Raw genomic sequence first — 22305 nt, 5'->3', positions numbered from 1 at the left:
AAACATTATCGCATGTTATCCCTGCTGACAAAAACACAATAGAAACCATCACAGAAATTCTAATGGTTTAATGTTAGGTTTAACCGTAACCCATCAGCTAACCATTAAAACCATTACCATTATTGGCCCTTAATGGTATCCACTAGACATAACATGCTGCCAATAGAAGGCAACAAATTACCAGTAGAGAACCCACAGGGACCATTAGTTTCCATTAAAACCAATAAAATTCCCATTATAAGCATTAAAACCATTACAAATTCTATGTGGGTTTCTATTGTTTTTTTTGTTTTGTTTTGTTGTTTATGTTTTTCAGCAGGGATTCTTGATGATTTGTGAATTCAAATGCAGTGATGCAGTCCTCCAGTCTGGCATCCGTAGCTGATCTGATGTATCTGATATGATGCTGGTTTGAGACATTCCAGAGCCTGGATTATTCACGTGCAGATTATATGGTACATCAAATCCAAACCCTTAATTTCTTCTCAATTTTTAACCGTTTTTTAAGCAATTAGCCCTCACATGCAAGAAAAAAACTCTATTTAGAAGTACATTTTTAAAGGTTTTTGTGATCTGGACTCAGTCTCTGATGATCAAGCTAACACACCTCGCCCAGACACTGCATGAGGTAAACATAGACATAGCGTAATTAACCGCTGGAGTGCTTTTCCGGGGAGAAATAAAGTGAAAGAGAACCACAAGGGACCTGATCAAAGCCTAGGACTAGCATTAAATAAACAAATAACATTCGGATATTAAAGATATACTATATAATAATAGGCTATAAACTAATGAATTCAACTGACTAATTACCTTTAATCAAATTGAGTACATAATACTTAAATACTGCTATAGTACTGTACCTTGTATTTACAGGTCCCCTTCTTCTTGTTCTTGTTCTTCTGATGATGACGTAGAAAAAATTAATATAATATTCGCAACTCCACGATTCAAGATCTTTATATTGTCATATGTACTTGGTACAATTTTATTCTTATTCTTACACTGATTCAAAGTTCAAGCGATAACTCTAACAAGCTGCTTTCTTTTCTACAGATTTCTCACACAGGACGAGACACACTTGATTTCTTTCCAAGTAAATGATGAAAAGTTCACGCCCACTTCTTGAAAGGGTCAAATATCACACTTTCCCAAGCAGCTATAGGATGTTCAAGCTGCCAATCAACATGGAGGCGGTGGGAGACAGCATGAGAAATAGTTTTTCATTTCTAATTCCCCGATGAAGCAGTTAGTGATGGAAAGATCGGATCATACTGACTTTGAATCTCGTTCAGCAAAATGAACGAATCGTTCTTCAAGTCACTTCGTTCATTTGAGCAGGAATAAATTAAAATGATGTTCACATTAAAATTTCAGTTGCCAAATTCTCCAAACACGTCTACTTAGGCAAACTATGATCGTATTCCGAAAAAGGAAAACAATGATAATGCAGCCAAGGAGAAATTATGAGAAACAGAAATGATGTGTTCAGGTCAGAGTCGTGCCTTTCGTGGTCACGTGACAGCCGCATACACTATGTTCAGGAAACAGGTGATTAGTCTACTGACACTAAAGAACAGAACCAACAAGAACAGCACGGAACTTTTTAGTGTTTTTTTTTTTATTTTCCCCGAAAGTGTTTATTGCACATGTATTTTGATAATTTTATCATAATTCCAAAGTAAATGCAACATTACATTAGTATTGTTGATTGCAAGATGCTGAGCCGAGTAGCGGTCACGTGACAAAAGAAGGCACGACTCTTTTCCCCTAGCTTACTTATGCGGTTTTAACGTTACTATTACTAACGCGCGAAAGGACACAAAAATTAACGAATCACACTCTAAGACAACTCGTTATTCTCGAGTCCTATAAAAGATTCGTTCAAAATGAACATGAGACGACCTATCATTATAGCTCAAGCTTTACATTCGAACATTATTTATAATAATGTGATAGAACATACTTTTGTCATACCGCAGTTAGTGGAACCAAACATTAGGTTTAAAGGAAAACATCAAGAAAATACACTCACTGAGAACTTTATTAGGAACACTATACTAATGCTGGGTAGGACCTCCCTTTGCTCGAAAAACAACCTCACTTCTTTGTGGCATGGATTCCACAAGATGTTGGAAATATCCCTTTGAGATTTTGGTTCATGTTGGCATGATTGCGTCACGCAATTCCTGCAGATTTCTCAGGTGCACTTTCATGCTGTGAATCTCCTGTACCACATCCTAAACGTGTTCTACTGGATTCAGATCTGGTGACTGGGAATGTCACTGAAGAACACTGAACTCGTTATCATGTTCATGAAACCAGTTTGCCGACTTTTGCTTTTTGACATGGTGCATTATCATGGTGGAAGTAGTACCATCAGAAGATGGTAAATTGTGGCCGTGAAGGGATGCACATGGTCAGCAATAAGCAATGACTGACTGGCCCAAAATGTGCCAAGAAAACATTCCCCATACCGTTGCACCACCTCCATCAGCCTGGGCTGTTCACACAAGGCAGGTTGGGTCCATCAATTCATGCTGTTGGTGCCAAATTCTGACCTTACCATCTGAGTGCTTCAGCAGGAATTAAAATTCAACTTTTCCAGTCTTCACCCATCCAGTTTTGGTGAGCCTGTGCTCACTGCAACCTCAGCTTTCTGTTCTTGGCTGACAGAAGTCAAACCCGACGTTGTCTTTTGCTGTTGTAGTCCATCCATCTCAAGGTTCAACATGTTGTGCATTCTGAGATGCTTTTCTGCTCACCACAATTGTACAGAGTGGTTATCTAAGTTACTATACCTTTCTGTCAGCTCGAACCAGTCTGGCCATTCTCCGTTGACCCTATCTCGTCAACAAGGTGTTTCCATCTGTAGAACTGCCACTGACAATGTTTTTTCCTTATTGCACCATTCTGAGTAAATACTTGAGACCGTTTTGTGTGAACATCCCTGGACATCAGCAGTTATAGTTTTTTTTATTCAAATAGATACTCCTGACACTTTTTCCCCTTAGATTTAAATACTTATATTAGTGAAAAGTGAGTTCATATTGTATTTTTAAAAATGACAAAAGTTACATTTGTTGCTGATAATGGATAACATAAATGTGAAGTTGACTGTAGAAGATTATTCAGCTGGAGACATCCGTTGATCTTGGCTGACCTGGACTTAAATTTAGAAAAACTGCTGAAAGAGGAAGCTGTGTTTTTTTTTTTGTTTTGTTTTTTTACTTAAGGCTGGTGTTTCCAGTGAGGTAGACCAAGTGACCATGATTGCCATGGGTATGCCATTTGAACATAATTATTTTAGTTAATTATGCAGAATTTAACATATGGATTACAGGACCTTGATAGCATGCCATTACTGAGAGATGCACAAGCAGCTGCTTTTTGTGTCTTCAGAGAACAGTGTATGTGAATATAATTACAAATGGACAAGGTGATTTCACAACTCAAGGAGAAGTGTGATTTTCATAGTGTGGTGTGGGTCAGAATGTCATAGATTGGAAAATAAAAGAGGAAATAAAAGTTGTGGAAAGCCTGACAAAGGATTCTTCTTCCTGCAATCTTCTTCCTTACATGTTACATGTACAAGCTACTGAATATATAGTAGCACAGTCACATAGATGGTAGATAGTCCAATCATGGTTCAGTGCTGAGCTTGGGTTGCTATATATGGTGTTTTGCTATTTCTGTGCATTTTGGATGTGAAGTTAACTGCTACGCTAAGCTGAATGTTGGTAAAGAGAACTGTATAAAGAGTTTGGAAAAAGTGTACTCAGTACTGATAAATGTGTAACTAAATGTGCAAAACTGTAATTAGTGTATTTGGGATTTGCTGGAATAATCTTAAGGTTTGAGTCAGATCCCAACTGTGATATCACTAATAAACCTCTATGGTTATATATGGTACTTCAGTGTCAGGTATGTTACAAAATATCACTGCATTGTATAGTGTACCAGGAAAAGTGGAAGGAGAATGAATGAATGTGTGAATGAATATTTGTAAGATAGGACTACATAGTTTCATGGTAAAAATTCACATGGTCCAGGACAAAAGAAGAAAAAAGAATCTGTATGGGGATATTTTATACCTTTTGAAGGGTTTTGTTTTTTTTTGCAATGCCAACACCAGAAGAATAGAAAAAAAACGAGAAAACAACTGCTAAGTAATACAAAATGCAAGACACTGCATTTTTATTGCTTCAATATTTTTGTTTTCAGGCATGTAGAATCACTGAAGCAACAAAATGACCTCGATGGCACTGACATGCCTATTGATCTCTTGTTACATTTAGATGACTTAGACAAACACAAACAAACTCACATATAACATCATTTGAAAGTGCAGCAGTATATTATTGGTAAATTATGTGAAAGTCACTGTATTATGAAGACTTCTTTGAATGAATTTGTGATGGTGTAGTCACTGACATCACCCAGCAGTAATTCTCTCCATTAGGAAACCACAGTGCTGATGGCACCAATAAACTTGTGGTTCCTTTTCACAGCAACTGTAAAAAATTGTATGAATGCCTGTATGCAGGAAAAAAAAAGCAATATTTGTACACAAACAACAGTATGATTTTTGACATAATAAGGTTTCTCTATGGAATTTTTGCAAAGTAAATGGACATGTATCATTGTAATTAAAAAAGCCAAACAAGGCTAGTCAGCAGTTAGTATCAGACCCTTGTCTTTGTAGCAGAATAAAAAACATATTTGGTCTTAGAAAAAACCACAGTAATGATAGGAAAGTCCCAGTCTGGTCACCAGAGCACAGGGAACTCCAGTTTGCTGAAGCCGGGGTTTTCCCTCAAGTGCCAATAAGTGCCATTGCTGATCCATGAGTCATCTTCAGACCACCTAATAAAAAAAATTTTTAAAAAAGAGCGAGAGAAATGTATATGTTCTTTTGACACATACAGTCATGTGAAAAAATAAGTACACCTCATGGAAACTGTTGCTTTTTTTTGACATATTTGGACAAGCAAACATTTGATCATCTTTGAAACAGTGCCTATTAATAAAGCTGATATACCTGAACAAAACTATAAGGAAAATTAGCTTTTCAATCAATATTATAAATTTTTATATTATATTATATGTATATTATATATATATATAAATAAAATGTTTGTGTGTGTGTCAGTGACTTTGACTGTGGCATGATTGTTAGTGCCAGACGGGTTGGCTTGCGTATTTCTATAACCACTGATCTGGGATTCACACACACACACACGCACACACACACGCACGCACACACACACGCACACACACACGCACACACACACGCACACACACACGCACACACACACGCACACACACACGCACACACACACGCACACACACACGCACACACACACGCACACACACACGCACACACACACGCACACACACACACACACACACACACGCACACGCACACGCACACGCACACGCACACACCTCTACAGTTTACACAGAATGGTGCAATAAAAGTACATCATCCAGTGAGTGGCAGTTCTGTCCACAGAAACACCTCGTTGATGTGAGAAATCAACGTAGAATGTCTAAACTGGTTTGAGCTGACAGAAGGCTATAGTAACTTAGATGAGCACTCTGTACATCTGTGGTGAGCAGAAAAGCATCTCAGAATACACAACACATAAAACCTTGAGGTGGGTGGGCTACAACAGCAGAAGACCACGTCAGGTCCCAGTCACTGGATCTGAATCCAATAGAAGACATTTGGGATGTTGGTAGAACGGGAGGTTTTCGGGGCATGAAAGTGCACCAGAAAAATTGGCAGGAATTGCGTGATGCAATCATATCAACATGGACCAGAATATAAAAGGCATGTTTCCATCATCTTGTGGAATCCATGTCACAAAGTTTCGAGAGCAAAGCGAGGCCCTACCCAATATTAGTATACTGCTCCTAGTAAAGTGCTCAGTGAGTGTATATTCACCAATGGTGTGCTCACATTGTAACACCTTTTTTTTAAAAAAAAACAATAAAAACACTGTTAATATAAAAACTGCATTGGTTACATACTTGAAAAATCGGGGTGTGTGAGACGTGTTGTTCTCTTGTAGTAATCTCCTTCTCTCCCTCTGCAGTGACTCTATCCTTTCTTTCTGTTCTTCTGCTCCAGTAGCATCTCCTTCCTCCAGCAACCTGAAACGATGTCAGATGTGGTGTTTGTGCACTGGGCTAACACAGTAATTAATTTTCAACTGAACCCTCCCTGTAGATCACGGGCTCCAAAACTTGGGGTCTTTTCGCTTACAAATGGGGCCATGAGAGAAACTCACCCTCCATTGTTTTTCATTTATTTTATATATTAATATTAGAAATAACATTAATATTAGATTAAACTACAAAAATTAATTTTATATTTTGAAATGTCACTGTTAATCACATTCATCAAGCCTCATTTAAGTGGAGAAATGGACAAATGTTCTTGTCCAACTACCTCTGCTAAACAAACTGCCATTTCAAAACACACCTTACTTTTTCGAAAGCTGTATCAAGGCATGTAAGTTTACCCTTCAAACTAGACTGGTAAGCCAATGCAAGCATATTTATTTGGTTTTTAAACAGTTATGTTAACCACATGTTATTGCCAAAACAAAATGTTACAGGAGTTCTAAATTCTGTGCGTGTGTGTGTACCTCTGGTCTGGTCTGAAACGTGTATCTGTTGGAGGTAAGAATGGTCTTATGCTCTCATTCAACTCATTCAGTTCAATAGTAAATTGAGTAAAGCCATAGTATTGCTCATAGTCCTCGGGCATGGGGTCTGTTCACATCCACACACACACAAAAAAACAACAACGTGTTAATGTTATTGTACTCAGAATTTCAATAGATAAATCATTCTCTCAAATGATACCAGTACACATATTATTTTAAAACAGATTTATAATCAAACATCCCATTATTTACTTACTGGCTCTCCAGATGCAGATGGCTGAGGGTGGGTCCCCAAGGTACAAGGCCTCATTCCATTTACCAAAGAGTGAGTGAACCACATGCCCCTCTGAATCAGTAACCACCGCTTCTACATCATTAGTGTTTAAACTTCTAGACTTGGACTGAGAAACAACATACAAATAGATAACATCTAATAAATAAAATAAAAAGAGACTGTTGTGTGTGAAAAACAGGGAGATCAGCAGTTTCTGAAGAACTCAAATCACCCCATCTGGCACCAAAAAGCATGCCATGGTTAAAGTCACAGAGATCAACTAATGTTCACATCAACATCAGAATGTGGAAAAAGTGTGAAGCTCTTCTTGACCTATATCTGCAGGATTTTCTGCACTGCTCTGCTGCCACATGATGGGCAGATTAGAAAACTGCATGAATTTGAGGGTGTACGAATGTTCCTAATAAAGTGGATGGTGAGTGTATGTTTGACTACATACTACTACAGGTTCACTATATTTATTAAGGATGTCACCAATCAAAGTAACTCAAAAAGACTCCTTCAGTTTTCTGTTAATAGAGCAAAAACAAAGATTTGACCCAGAATGGTTCAATAACCAGACAACGAAGTGTCAAATCTAGCACTTTACAAATAACATTAATGGTGATGAGTGAGTCTAAGGGGGGGGGTCAGTATCGCACAAGCCTAATGTATACAAAGATAAATATTTGTTTTAATGTGCTCCACCAGAAAGGGTTAGGGTGTTGCTTTGGGGTTCTGATAATGCATTGTAGTAATAATAATAATAATAATACTACAATAATAATCCTTACGTTTATATAGCACTTTTTTTCTAGAAACTCAAAGTGCTTTACATATTATGGGGGAGAGACTCTCAGCAACCACCACTAAGCATGTAGCATCCACCTGGATGATGCGACGGCAGCCATAGTGCGCCAGAACGCCCAGAACACACCAGCTATTAGTGGAGAGGAGAGAGTGATGTAGCCAATTTAGACATGGGGATTATTAGGGGGCCATGATAGAGAAGGGTCAATTTTGCCAGGATACCGGGCTTATACCCCTACTCTTTTTTACGACAAGTGTCCTGGGATTTTTAACTACCACACAGAGTCAGGACCTCGGTTTAACGTCTCATCCAAAAGACAGTGCTGTTTTTACAGTATAGTGTCCCGGTCACTATACTGGGGCATTAGGCCCCACACAGACCACAGGGTGAGCACCACATGCTGGCCTCACCAATACCACTTCCAGCAGCAACCTTAGCTTTCCTCCATCCAGGTACTGGGCAGGCTCAACCCTGCTAAGCTTCAGTGAGAAACTGCAGGGAGATATGGCTCTTGCATAGTAATAGTCAAATTATTTAGACCAGTGTATACCATATACCATACACATACCATTGCTTCACTTTCAATATTTTTTGTATTTATGTTATTTCAAAGTAAATCCATTGTGGTGAAAGAACTTTAATTCATGAGTATTTCCACCCTATTCTACAAAAATTCTGGCCACAAAATAATTTATAATAATAAATAATAATAATTTGTAGTACAGCACCCCTACACTTAAACCACCTAAAGTTCAACCAGACCTTCTGGAATGAATGAATTTCTATGTAAGCATAGTAGGTCATTGTTGAGTAACAGATAAGAAGTTCAGTTTTACCTTAAGGAAGGTAACTTTGCAGATGCTGCTGTCTTCTATAGTCGCTGTGTTTTTGATGGTCATCTCACCATAGTGTTCTATCCAGCGCTGACCACTTAGGAGGTTATGGATACAGGAAGTAACCCTATTCAGCTCGTAATGATCCCCAAAACTAGACAGAGGGAGACAGAGAAATATGAAAATGAGGAAAACCCACAACTGAAAGAGGACTGATTAATAAGTAGGGGGAAACAGACTGATTACCATGGCAACACAATATGGGTGGTTCCCACTGGGACAATCTCCATGGACTTGCCCCAAAATTTGTTCTTCCAACGGACATCTAAGAAAGACCAAGCTGTATTTTACATCTAAACATATTTTACCGTAACATTTGTGTGTGTGTGTGTGTGTGTGTGTGTGTATAAATATATATTTTTTAAAAATCACACACAACAATCTTTTGTCATTCATAAATGCACGTTTTTGTTCTTCAGTGGAACAAACTGCTTATTTTACAAAGGTATTCTAAAATGAGCTAGACAATATTATTGATACCCCTTAGAAGCTTTAAGAAATATGAGACATAATACTGTTCTAAAATATCAGTGTACAAAATACTGGTGAGACAGTATTTTAATAGTCCTTTGCGACTCTTGCTTGTCAGACTGTATGAACATGATCCCCGCTGTAATCCATGTCACACTGTAGGATCTCAGTTGTCATTAATGTCAGACTGTACGACAGTCAAGACGTGAAAAACGGACACACACAAGAAGACTCATACAGAGTAGGAGAAGCCACACTACAGGACTCAAATCTTCTGACACTTCCAGAATTTAATCGGAGGAAAAAAGTGATCGCAACGGCCGTTAATCGGAGTATGTCAAACTAGTGATCAAAGACTACAGATTTTGGCCTAGGATTATAGGAATCTTTTAGGATTCTCTAAATTTGTCTCAGACGACCGAATTATGGCCAAAATCGTACAGTGTGAACTCTTCTTATACACTATCTCACAGCACCAGAGATAGTAGCATACAGAGCACAAAGTCTGCGAGTGGGAACCTAACTGCCTCCAAGTATGCTTATGTAACAGTCCAGATTTAAGCTAATCAGAAGGAAGCAAAATCTGGAAAAAATAATAATGAAATGGCCTATAGCACACTACTGCTCAACTGCACACTCTCATCTAAAAACAATTCAGAAGCACACGGTGTGTTGTGCTGGTAGTGGTGTAGCCAGAAACTAATTTCTGAGGGATGAGGAAATATACAGAAAAACCCACCATGATTGTTTTTCCTCATTTGTACAATTAAATTGGTAAGTGTGATGTGCTTGTGCACTTCAGGTGGATGACAGACAGAAGGAGCAGCGATGACACTAATTTGTTATTTGAAGCCCAATCTATTATCAATAATTCCATATTAAGTCCTGATGTACTTTGTCTTACAAAACAATGTATTCATATTGCATTGGTTTGATTTGTTCTAATTATAAAATAATTTTTTTTTGTCTATATTATCTCGTGTCAATATCCTCTCATCCCAAGATCATCTTGTGAAGCCTGTATTGGGATTTGTCTCTTATCGTGGCTTTGGTGTGTCGTCCCATGCCTAATAATGATATTTTAGCGAAACTTCAAGCACATACAGGTGTCTTCACTCTTATAAATAAACCAATCAGCCAGTTTGAAACTACTGTATAGAAGTACTCCTGCTGCTGCTTTGTGTCACTCTGTGCATCACATTAAACACAGAAAAGAGAAGGAAAAGCAGAGAGTTGTCATAGGTGGTTAGAAATAAGATAATAGCCAAGCATGGTCATCATAAAGACAAGACAATCTCCAAAGAGACTGATATTCCTGTGACTGCCCCACCTCTTTAGAGAAACTGGATTTTACCAAACTGCATACTGCAAAGACAGTCTTTTTGGTTAATCACACCAACCATATATTTACAGAATGAAATATGACAACACTTTCAAAGAACACTATCCCCACTGGGTACACTGAATCTGTGGAAGGCATGATGGAGTCAGAAGACTATCAAAAAGCTGTCTCTTAGTTGCAAATCATGGATCCTTCAGCAGGATAATGATCCAAAGCGTACCTCAAAAAGCACCCAAGAACTGATCATAAGAAAACGATGGACTATTCTGAAGTGGCATTCAGGAGTCCTAATCTCAGTCCCATGTGCTGAAACTCTCAGTTTTGAGAAGTAACCCAGCGAGCCTGAGAGAACTGGAGCAGTTTGCTCAAGGAGAGTAGGTCAAATAACCACTTGAGAAGTAGAGAAATCTTATTCAGATACAGAAAGTGCTTGACTGCAAATTTTGTTTCCAAAGGTTATACTACAAAGTATAAAGTTAAAAACGGTCCCAATATTTTACACCCACACCCGTTTTATTATTTGTAGTAATGTCTTCACTCATAAAACAAAAGCAATGTGAAATAATAAATTTTGAGGTTTTTTTTTTTTTGGAAGGGTATCAATAATTTGGCCGCGTATGTGTGTGTGTGTGTGTGTGTGTGTGTGTGTGTGTGTGTTTTCTTCTCACCCTGCCAAAGTGTGAAGCTTTTGGATTCGCAGTGGCATGCAGACACAGGAGGGTGGTGGCTTACCTGAGGAATGGGAAAACGTGTATGAGCAAGTACTTGTGACCTAGTAAATACTTGTAAGAAAAAAACCAAAAAACAATATGTGTGGGTAGGCTTGTGAGTGTTGTACCTGCTCAGAGATGAAGCGGAAGCCCTTTTCTGGACGCTCACACTCATATGTCTCTCCCAGTACAGGGTTGAAGGGTTTTTTCCCCGCTCTGGTGAAAGTACATGCATACGCAGACACTGCAAATGCTGCCACGTACACCTACACACACACACACACACACACACACACACACACACACACACACACACACAGACTTAAACACAATGTAATTTTTTATCTGTAATAACAGAGGTTAGAAATCAGTGTGTAATAGTCGACTCTGATCTCAGCTTTGTTTCGCACATCAATACTATTTTATCATATTTGAGGAACATTGCATTCTGAGATGCTTTTCTGCTCACTGTTATTATAAAGATTGCTGATTTGAATTACTATAGACTCCCTGTCAACTCAGATTAGTCTGGTCATTCTCCTCTGATCTCTCTCATCAACAAGGTATTTCATCCAGAATTGTCTTCAGGCCGTTGGCATGCTGAAAGGTTAACTTTGCCCCAGTCTAAAGTGGTGTACACTCTGGAGCAGGTTTTCTTCAAGGCCCTCTTTGTATCTGGCTGCATTCATCCATCCTTCAATTCTGGCTAGTCTCCCTGTCTCTACCGCTAAGAAGCACCCCCATAGACAACTGATTAATGCTGATTAATGGCTTATAATTAGCCTAATTAAATATATAATACAATAAAGTGTGAAAAAAGTGTACGGGCCGAAATACTTTCCAAAAACACTGTATATGAATGGTAAATTTTTTCCTGCCCATGCCCCTCGAAATGGGCACATATCTCACTGGCCACTTTATTAGGAACACCTGCATCCCTGCTCATTCAAACAGAAAATCATATTGCAGCAGTGCAATATATAAAATTATCCAGGCACAGATCAAGAGCAGATCAAGATCAGTTTATGCACACATCAAACAGGGGAAATTGAGAAAAACGTTATCTCAGTGACTTCAACTGTGGTGCCAGTTTGAAACTGCTTGAATTTTCATTCAATTTTCCTGGAATTTTCATTTACAACAATCTGCAGACTTTACATAAAACGGTGCAAAAAAAAAAAAAAAAAAATTTAAATCCAGTGAGCGGCAGTTCTGCAGGGGAAAAGCTGTGTTGTTGAGAAGAATGGACACACTGGTGTGAGTTGACCAGAAAGTAACTCAAATAACTCTGTACAATTGTGGTGAGCAGAAAACAACTCTGAATGCACAACACCTGAAACCTTGAGGCAGATGGACCCTAGACTGTATTAGTATGGTGTTCCTAAGAAAGTGACCAGTGAGTGAATATCTCAGTTTTGTTCTCACCATCCGCATATGTGGGTCCTGCGTGTGTGCAGCTGTGTCCAGAAGGTGACAGTACTCCATCTCCTCACAGAGTCTCTGCAGTGTGTTGACTGGCTCGTTGAGCTGCACTGGCATCGCCACCTTGGAGAGGTCCTTCCCAATGTTGGCTGAGAGAATGCTCCACACATTCACACCCCCACTGACACATGCACTTGGTAGCCTTATGCGCCGTTGTACCATGCTTCTGTCTGGACACACACACAAATAAATTAACAACATATTATATAGATCATAGAGAGATATTGATAACGCATGTATGTATGTGTGTGTGTGTGTGTGTGTGTGTGTGGTTGATTTACCCGTGTTGTCCTTCTCAATCCCTCCCTCGCTGCTGCAGAGCTCCACTGAAATAGTATCACTCACATCACTTAAGCAGGAGTCATTGTCTGAGACCTAATTGTGCACACGAAACACACACAAAATGAAGACACAGCAAGCAACATATTTTAGTCTGCCCTCTTATTGCATATTTATTATTGCAGATGTAATCACTCTACCACCCTCTGACCTCATTCTCAGAGGAGCTGGAAGAAAGCAGGTACTCTTTCGCATCAAAAAACTCCGACAGCGACTCAGGGATTGAGCCTCGCATTTCATTTGACACCTGTTGCAGGAGGTGCTGGGGCGGCCCATCAGTCATGTCCTGGAGGATCATATGAAACATGAAGGCAGGAAAAAAATCTGATTCAATACTCGACCCAGAAACTCATGTGTCACAAATCACTACCCACATTACACAATAGTTCTTTTATTACATTTACATTTATGGCATTTGGCAGATGCCCTTATCAGGAGCGACTTACATTTATCTCATTTACACAACTGAGCAATTGAGGGTTAAGGGCCTTGCCTAAGGGCCCGTCGGTGATAGCTTGTTCAACTCCTGACCTTCTGATAAGAACCCAGAGCCTTTAACCACTGAGCCACCACTGCAAATGGTGGCCCGTTTATACTGTGTTATTTAAATTTTGCTCATGGCTTATTTCAGTAAAAATCGACCAGTGGTGGTATTCTGCAGGTTTCTGTTATACTTCACTGTGTGTGAAAGCAAAGCTTTATAATATACATTTCATTATTATTGTCATACCAAAACACATACATCAGTCACATACCTTATCAGGAACGCTCTTTAATTCCAGAGTGCATCTAACTCTGTCTCTCTCTGTACACAGAGAAGTGTATGCAGATTTCAAGGTGGCACACACTAAAGGGAGAGACAAAGAATGTGGCAGAGGAAGAGATTGAGAGTGAAAGAAATGAAACATATACTTAACACCTCTAGTTGAATGCTAGTTTGATTAAATAGCAGGGGGGTACTGTAAAATGTTCTTGTTGCTGTTTTGTTCTTCACAGTAAAAAAACAAAACTGCAGGACTCACTAGTACTGGCCATCCTGCAGAAGTCCTCCTGTAACTGCGAGGCATCAATGGGTGAATCTGGCGTGTCTAGATGTGACTCTGGACAACAAGGCTCAGAATATGTCAGGTTTGGGTTTGAAACATGCAGATGAGCAGATGAAGGTGAGCCAGGAACCTGAGTCAATGAGACTCAGTTGGTCAGATTATTGTTGGATTCACAATTATGAATAAAAACCATGTCACACCCCTCTTCATTTCCCTCCACTGGCTTGCTGTAGCTGCCCGTATCAAATTCAAGAACTTGATATGCTCTCGTACAAGACCTTGTCCGGAACAGCACCCCTCTACCACAACACTCTCCTTGAGGTTTACGTTCCCTCATACAATCTGCGATCGATTAACGACTGGCGCTTAGTAGTGCCTACTCAGCGTGGCTTAAGGTCCCTTTCCAGAACCTTCAAACTAGCTGTTCCTCAGTGGTGGAATGAACTTCCAACCTCAATCCGGACCACAGAATCTGTCACTATCTTCAAAAAACAACTAAAGACCCACTTCTTCCATGAGCATTTAACTAACCCCTAACCTGACAACTCCAACATTATTTAAAAAAAGAAAAAAGAAAAAAAAAAAAAATACACTGGCTCTTACACCTCTACTCTGCACACTTTGCTTCTCTAGGACTTAATAAAAAATCTTGCATGGTAGCACTACTTGTATTGTTCTCCGCTTGATATTTCACTTTGTTTGTATTTCCTCATTTGTAAGTCACTTTGGAAAAAAGCGTCTGATAAATGAATAAATGTAAATGTAAGAACCCATCACACTGCTGCACCAGCTAATATAACTGTCTAGTTTACCTGTATGATGTTTTTGCTATTTTTTCTGTAATGTTTGGACCTCCATCTCCTTGTTCTTTTCTTTTCTTTCTTGGGACCTTCAGTCTGTCAGGGCAAAAGCACAGTGAGAATTAGACTGTATGCTAGACAGCATGCAAGCTGCTCAGGAGGAAACACCTATGAACAGATGTGAGGGAAGTAGGTATGCATACACAACCTGCAATGTGTTTATAGCAGGGGCAGAGAAAGTGCGATGCAATACTTCCATATTCTTCAACAGCAGATTTAGTTCTAGCAGAGATGATTCACACTCTGACAGATCTATGAAAGGAAATCAGAAAAGGTTTAAGGTATAGCAACATAAGAAAGGCTAATGAAAAGATGAAAAAGGTACAGTGAGGTACATGTTGCTTTGTGTTGCTCATACCTCTATAGCATTTCTTCATGTCTTCTGAGCTCTGTAGCCAACTGTTCTTTGATAGGACAGATGGTTGTTTAGAAAGAACAGCTCGCTGTGTAGAGAGAGAGAGAATGGTAGAGAGAAGTGAGGTGACTAAAGCTGTGATTTTAATGTCTTTACAATGATTATGGCACACTGTACGAGATAATCTATTCTATGACAGACTGCCAGTTCTCCATGTCAGATTATATGAAAAAGATCCTCTAACTATAGCCCTGCAATTAAAGAAATTAGGTCACAAACAGAAACAAGCCCTCAGTATAACAGCAATGTTGTGCCTAGAAGAAATGCATTTTCTTCAAATCCATTCAAAAGGGGTTTGTTACCTTTAATCATTTTTACTAATGTGAATCTACCACATTATCATCATTTATACCACAGCACTGTTGAATTCTCAAATCTAATTATTCAAAAAACAGCACAGTATTGACAGTAAAGCACTTGCTTTAATACATTACTGTTTTATGGTAACAGCTAAGTTATAGAGGACACTCGCATATTCTAAACTTAGTAATAAATGGATTTAAAATCCATGTTAATTAATAAAAAAAAAGGTGTAATCATTGATATGGTGAAGCTTTCTGTAGAAATTAGATCTCTAGAAGTTCACTAGGTGGAGTTCAACTACATTTAATTAATTTTTATTTTTAATTAATTCAGCTTGCCCCCCATTCCTGCCCATGTACACAAAGCTCTGCCCCTGTACCTATGGTGGCTCGTAGAGTTTAACTAGTGTTAGCATGCTAACTAAGGTTGGGTTTAGCAAGGATTTTCATGACATTAATTTCTAGTGCACTTGACCATTCACATGCTTGAAAGCCAAGTTATAATACTATACAAATGCAAAATTTGGCTCATACTGATTGTTGAGAATGGTCAAGAGTGCAGTTGCTTTCTTGTTTTTCTTTGTAATTAGCTCTCATGAGCATGTAAGCTTCAGTATTAGTATCATTATCTGCACAGGAGTTAGCTAGCATTAAATACATTTTTATGAAGGTTGTTCATCCAAAGCATTGCCTCATCTGGCTCTCTGAGTGATGAAAACACACCTACTTATTTATTATGTGAAGCTGAACATTCAAACATTAAAATCTTTACAAAGATTGCATACACACAGTGCCCTCCACTAATATTGGCACCCTTGGTATATATGAGCAAAGAAGGATGTGAAAAATTGTCTTTATTGTTTAACCTTTTGATCCTTTGTTCACAAAAAGACTCAGAGCTGTTATCTTGGCAAAGGGAGGTAGCACAAAGTATTGACTAAAAGGGTTCCAATAGCACACCTATATTGAACAAAGATCATTTTTATAAACCTGTGTTTTGTTTGCAGTTGTTTGATATCCATGAAAGCAGAGTATTTTTGTGAAAAAAAAGTAACAAAAGATCAAAAGGTTAAACAATAAGGACAATTTTTCACAGCCTTCTTTGCTCATATTATCAACGGTGCCAATATAAGTGGACGGCACTGTGCCTACTTACATACTTACATACATATCCAGGAGCAACGCCACTAATTAATGTAAACACAAACTAGCACTATGGCCTGCAACACTATTTCCCAAACGAGTTTAATCAGCCACATGGCCTTGTGCTGAGCTCATGGAGTAACATCTAGTTGTATCATGTTCTACATATTTTTCAGGGCATTTGTACACGTAAGAAGAAAAAAAATTAAATTATATATAAATTATAAAGTTTTCCACTCCAGGAAAATCTGTGTACAGAGGACTTCGTGCTATAAAAAAAATGCTTTTAAAAAATGCTTTAAAAAGTATGACAGTTTGTTCTTCAAAACTAAAACACTGTAATCCTGTAACACTGTAAACAGCATGAACCATCATGTTCTATACCTTACATATCAGTTATTTTGGTTATATATGGTAAACTAGTCCTAAGGCAGGCAATGACTGAACAGAGAGGACAAACAGCGGTACTGTGAGGAAGTAAGTACCCTTCTGAGTGAGGCAGAGTCTGAGTGTAGATGGTGCTCTTGAGGATCCATTACTATCTCATTCTGACGGAATATGCGGTGATTTCGTAGCTGTGACACCCATTCATCAAACTGATCCCGTGACTTTACCTACCAAAACAATATTAAAGAAGAGGATAGTCACTTTGTGTGCGCGCCATAAATATGGTGTTAGTAACAGTGTGTATGTGTGTGTGGCTACCTTTAGATGGTAAATGCTGTCCTCTGTGTCCAGATCAATACACATGGTCTTTTTCTTGATGGACATGACAGAGAGACCAACGTCAATGCGGCCGCGGAGTTTCCCCTTCTTCAGCTTAACATAAACAACAGACAGACAGAAAAGTGTTCAAAGTCTTAGAAATGTTTATTTAATCGATCCCTAGCTCCCCAGAACATTCTTTTTTGTACCCACTTCTAAAATGCTTGCATTAATACGGTAAAAATGTTGGCAATGTGCATGTTTGACACAGGCAGGTAAATCCATCATCAGTCAGTAAAACACAGTGTAGTTATGTTTAGATTGTATTGGTACTATTACACACTTTGACAGTTGGTTAATATAAAGACATAAAAACAGTGACAGAGGGAATAGTTTCATTTTCAATTTAAATGTAAGCTACATTACAAAAGTTTGGTTTTGTATTTGAATGCATACAGAGAGCCAGTTGAAATCAGCGAGACAGAAAAAAATCAGTAAGACAAATGTTTTCAAGACTCGTGTTCTACCTTCATCATATGAGCAAAATTTTCCTAAAGAGCTCCACACTTTCTTTCAGTAACCTGCGTTATATCCGGAACAAACCGACACTGAACAGAAACAGGATGTGGAACAGGACACGTTTCTGCACCTTAACAGCAGATCTACACCTTAGTAGAACCTTGAACATACAAAAACCTAAAACATATAAAACCTATATACCTACAGTACATTTAGACTGTTATGTACTCTTTATGTACTGTACGTGTCTGTGTGTGAGATACTCACATCAGCTAATGTTTTGCCGTACATTAGGATCCCCCCTTCCAAAATAAAATATCTCTGTCAGAAAATAAATACAGAGCAAGTGTGATTAACAAAACAGTCTCTCAATCTAAACTTCTAAACACATTTCTGCGATCAACGCTTGTAGCAGGAAGAGTTTCAGAATGTAAAATAGTATCATCATACAACCAATATAACTGAATAACCATGAAAAATGGCAGTGGTGGTAGTGGTGAAAAGCATTTTTTTAATTCTCTCATTATGACCAACGGATTAATGATTAATAATTTCTGCTCGTCTCATCTGGGGGGGGGGGAAAGTCCATAAATCATAGATTTAACACTCAGGCTAATGAGTGGTGCAGCTATCTAAGGTTTTATCCTATTGTTAAGAAATCCTAAGTTCAAATCATGATAGTGCCACATGCAGCTTTGTCTTTAGCAGAACTATCGCACTGCATGAGACCCTCCTTGGCTCTTAGCTGTTGTGACATTGACACTTATACACCTAGTGAGTGATAAAGGGCTATGTATAATTGAAAGAAAATTAAATAAACCTTGTGCCAGCCTTTCATCGGCCACTTTCTCTTCTTCAGCAGGAAGCTTTCTTGCTTGTTTGGTTTCTGCACATTGCCCTTTGGCTCTTGTAGGCTTTCCATTATCTCCCAGCCACCTTTCTGAGAGAGACACAGCCAAAAGACATGTCTAAATTTATGTCACTGGCACTACCAAAGATTCCCCAGGTTAAACTACTGAGGATTGAGGATAACATTGTCAGTCAGCCAGTTCAAGGCTGGGGTGGGAAAGATTTTTTCTTGGAAACTGTTAATATGTAGTTTGTCAATGTGTCATATTTAGAACTATAAACCAAAACTCTGACACACTGAACTGTAGTTTCAGCTATATAAATACCATAGCCATCGAGTGCCAAATTCAGTAAAGAAGGAGAGACTTCCACCTTACCTGTTCAGCATCTTGACTATTTTCATCTGATGTCACACTTGGTGATGTAGGCATGGGAGAGAGTTTAAGCGATGTCGTCTCTGTCGCTGATGGCACGTTTTGCTCCTCCAAGTCCATATTTGTACAGTAGAAAAGTCTCTAAACAGCCATTACCATAGCAAATGGTAGAAAGAGAAACAGAGAAGGACAGTAATCAGATGCCATGCCAGCAGGCAAAGATGGTTCAAAGATGGTTCCTGCAAGTGTGTGTTTTTGTGTGTGTGTGTGTGTGTGTGTGTGTGTTTCCCGAACTCCCAGTACAATCTTTTTCCTGTGCTCTACAGCTTTGCTTTCTACATCTAAAAATTACACGCATATCTAACTGGCTATATTAAACCCTACTTTAAACTAGCACCGATAATACGCTGTAAACGTTTATCTCTGCTTCTGAAGTCATCTGTATGTTCAGTGTTGCAATGTCTGTACTGATAGAGGGGACAGTCAGACAATTCCTCCACACTACTCAGAGTCATATTCAGGATGTGAATCATCAAACCAAAATATATGATGTGCTGTAAACTCTCACTCACACATACACACACAAAAGCATGTGCAAGATCCCCACAAGTATAAGAATCTGTTAACTCTGGTATAAACATGATCATGCTTAAGCCTTTCACAAATCCAAACACGGTAATGCTTAAACCGAACACAAATCAAATGTTCCCACTGCTATGCAAAAAAAATTTGTGTGTTGGCATGTGTAAGTGACTGTTTAACACGAAGTGAGAAAGTAAAGAAAAAAATATAGGACATTGAGCTATGTTGGTCAAAGTCCCTCACAAATTTCCTGCAACAAAGAATGTGTTGGACAAGTTGGACAAATGGCACGTGCTTTTACTGCAACACATTTTCATTTGGCAGATCATTAGAAAAAACAAAAACATTGTAAGGTTCTCTCATAAATGCAACTTGTCTACAGCTATACAAGATAAATGAACTGTAGGGAAAAAACAACAACAAAAATCAAGAAAATCAACCTTAAGTTGACACACACACACACACACACACACATACATGCCCAAATCTGAACCACGAGAGGTAATAGGTATATGATTTCATTATTTTACTGTGTGCTATTGACTTGAAATATAACATAATGGTTGCTGAAGGACTTGCTAACACCATGAGGTATGACAAAAAAAAAAATGTTAGACAGAGCATGTCTGATCTTAAATTACAGCACTCATTTATGGAAGTGTTGTTACCATGTAACTAAGCACTCCTTAATGAGATTCACTTTACTACAGTGCATGGGTGAGTGTGAGTTCAAGAAACTAGATCATGTAAACACAAAACAGTTTTGTATACAAGGATTTCTTAGAAACCAATTTCTGAAATGTGTATAAGAAGCGAGTGCGCAGGGCATAAGCCAAGAGTGCACTCCTACTTGGAGTTCTCACTGATATCCTATCCACTAAACAAACATGTGGGAAAGTGAATTCAGGTATGACCTGAACTTATTACATAACACTTCCCATGTGAAAACACATATTCAATGTCCAGCTTATATAACTGCTGTTAATCATTAATAAAAGCTTAAAGGAAGTTCCCTTGTGAACAAGACTTGTGTTCATTTGTAATTTGGTTTTATCTATACTAACTTACAAATGAGGCAGAATTACAATCCATACGCAAATCTCATCAGGTATGAGTTATGATACTACTCATTGCCCCAACAGTGGCTCGTGGCCATTCCTAATAAAATTCACAACCTTCCAGTCACTGGAAAAGAACTTTAACCACTCAGCTAGGCCTGTCACGATAACTACTTTTGTTGGACAATATATTGTCCCTGAAATAATTGTGATAAACGATTATTTTCATTTTAAGACCATTTTATGCCAATTATTATAATTGTCATTTATTTCCAAAATTCTAATTGAATTTGAATTCTAAAGACATTATTTCAGTTACAGGAAAATACTAGTGAACAACAGATTATTTATTTATTTATTTATATTTAAATCAACAGTCCACAAGAGGGCAAAACAAATAAATACAAACCAAACAGCACCGTGTTATATTGTTTATTGCAAAGAATAAACCTGGCTGTTAAAGTGCATTTATTTTTAAACTAAAGTGCATAAAATTATTAAATCTAAAAGATTTAACCTAGGCTCTCGGGCCACATGCAGTGTTTCGCATTGTTTTTTAATCATAAAAAACAATATTAGTCAACAGGACATCATGTGTGATGTCAATAGTACAAACCAGTGTTTTTAATTTGTAAAATAAATGAATGAAACAAAGGAGAAGATTATGACTTTTGGGGTCACGACTCCTAGTTTGGGAACCCCTGGGGTAGAAATTCCAGCTACTGCTTTTCTACCCATACAACATGGACTGATGAGGACTCAGCAGGCTAAACTGCATGATCCAGGACCATGGGAGCCAACCATGCCTCAGGTTCATGTTTAAAACACTGTTAAGTTAGCTTGCTATCCTATGAAGGTAAGCATAAGTATTATGGTGTGAGATATCAGGGGAAAAAAAGAAAAAAAACCATACCTTAAACATCAAGATGCCAGCTCAGGAAGACAAGGCTGTCTGGAGGGGTTTATTCCCCCCACTTTCCTCGTTCAGGCGCTAAGGGACAGGTGAACAAACGAGCTCCATTGATTGGCCAAAAGTTCTCTGATCTCTGAACAGTGCCCGCCCCCGGCTCTACAAATGCACAAATCACTTTTGCTCCATATTCCATAGAGATATGTGGTGTAAAAATGAGAGCTTGCGGAACTTGTCATTTGTGAGTGAAAAAAACAGTATCTGAGACTCATAGCAGCCAATTCAAGCAGTTGTAGTTACTGACTTGTGTTTGTGGTAGAAAAATATCCAGGAGAAAAAAAAGTAGTGTATTCGTGAGAAAAGATTCTACAAGTGTGCAACTGTCATTGCATGAATTCACATACTGATCTGTGGATGTGCAAAATTTGTCCATGACTTTTTTTGATGCACATGGGAATGTTTTACAACATATTCACTGCAGCAAAAATGTGAGTTTACAAGTTTCTTAATCTGTGATTCACAGAATAGTATTTGTGCATCTGC

The 22305-nt window shown here is 38.4% G+C and overlaps 1 protein-coding gene across 1 annotated transcript; it reads right to left on the bottom strand.

Moving 5' to 3' along the window:
- Nucleotides 1-4166: 4166 nt before the first annotated feature.
- Nucleotides 4167-22078, bottom strand: osbpl3a (oxysterol binding protein-like 3a). The gene is made up of 23 exons (XM_053637580.1): nt 21766-22078; nt 19216-19353; nt 18810-18929; nt 18257-18310; nt 17471-17584; nt 17251-17379; nt 15264-15348; nt 15054-15157; nt 14858-14941; nt 14022-14175; nt 13755-13846; nt 13151-13285; nt 12942-13035; nt 12604-12830; nt 11307-11444; nt 11137-11200; nt 8842-8920; nt 8599-8749; nt 6934-7078; nt 6657-6783; nt 6037-6159; nt 4774-4866; nt 4167-4536 (listed from the first exon to the last, which is right to left on the bottom strand). The coding sequence occupies exons 1-23, from the start codon at nt 21772-21774 to the stop codon at nt 4506-4508; spliced, it is 2490 nt and encodes an 829-aa protein (XP_053493555.1). The 5' UTR covers nt 21775-22078; the 3' UTR covers nt 4167-4505.
- Between the last annotated feature and the right edge of the window lie 227 nt (nt 22079-22305).

Source organism: Ictalurus furcatus, chromosome 12, assembly GCF_023375685.1.
Source record: "Ictalurus furcatus strain D&B chromosome 12, Billie_1.0, whole genome shotgun sequence".
NCBI lineage: Eukaryota > Metazoa > Chordata > Actinopteri > Siluriformes > Ictaluridae > Ictalurus > Ictalurus furcatus.
This window is presented reverse-complemented; position numbering and strand designations above follow the sequence as displayed.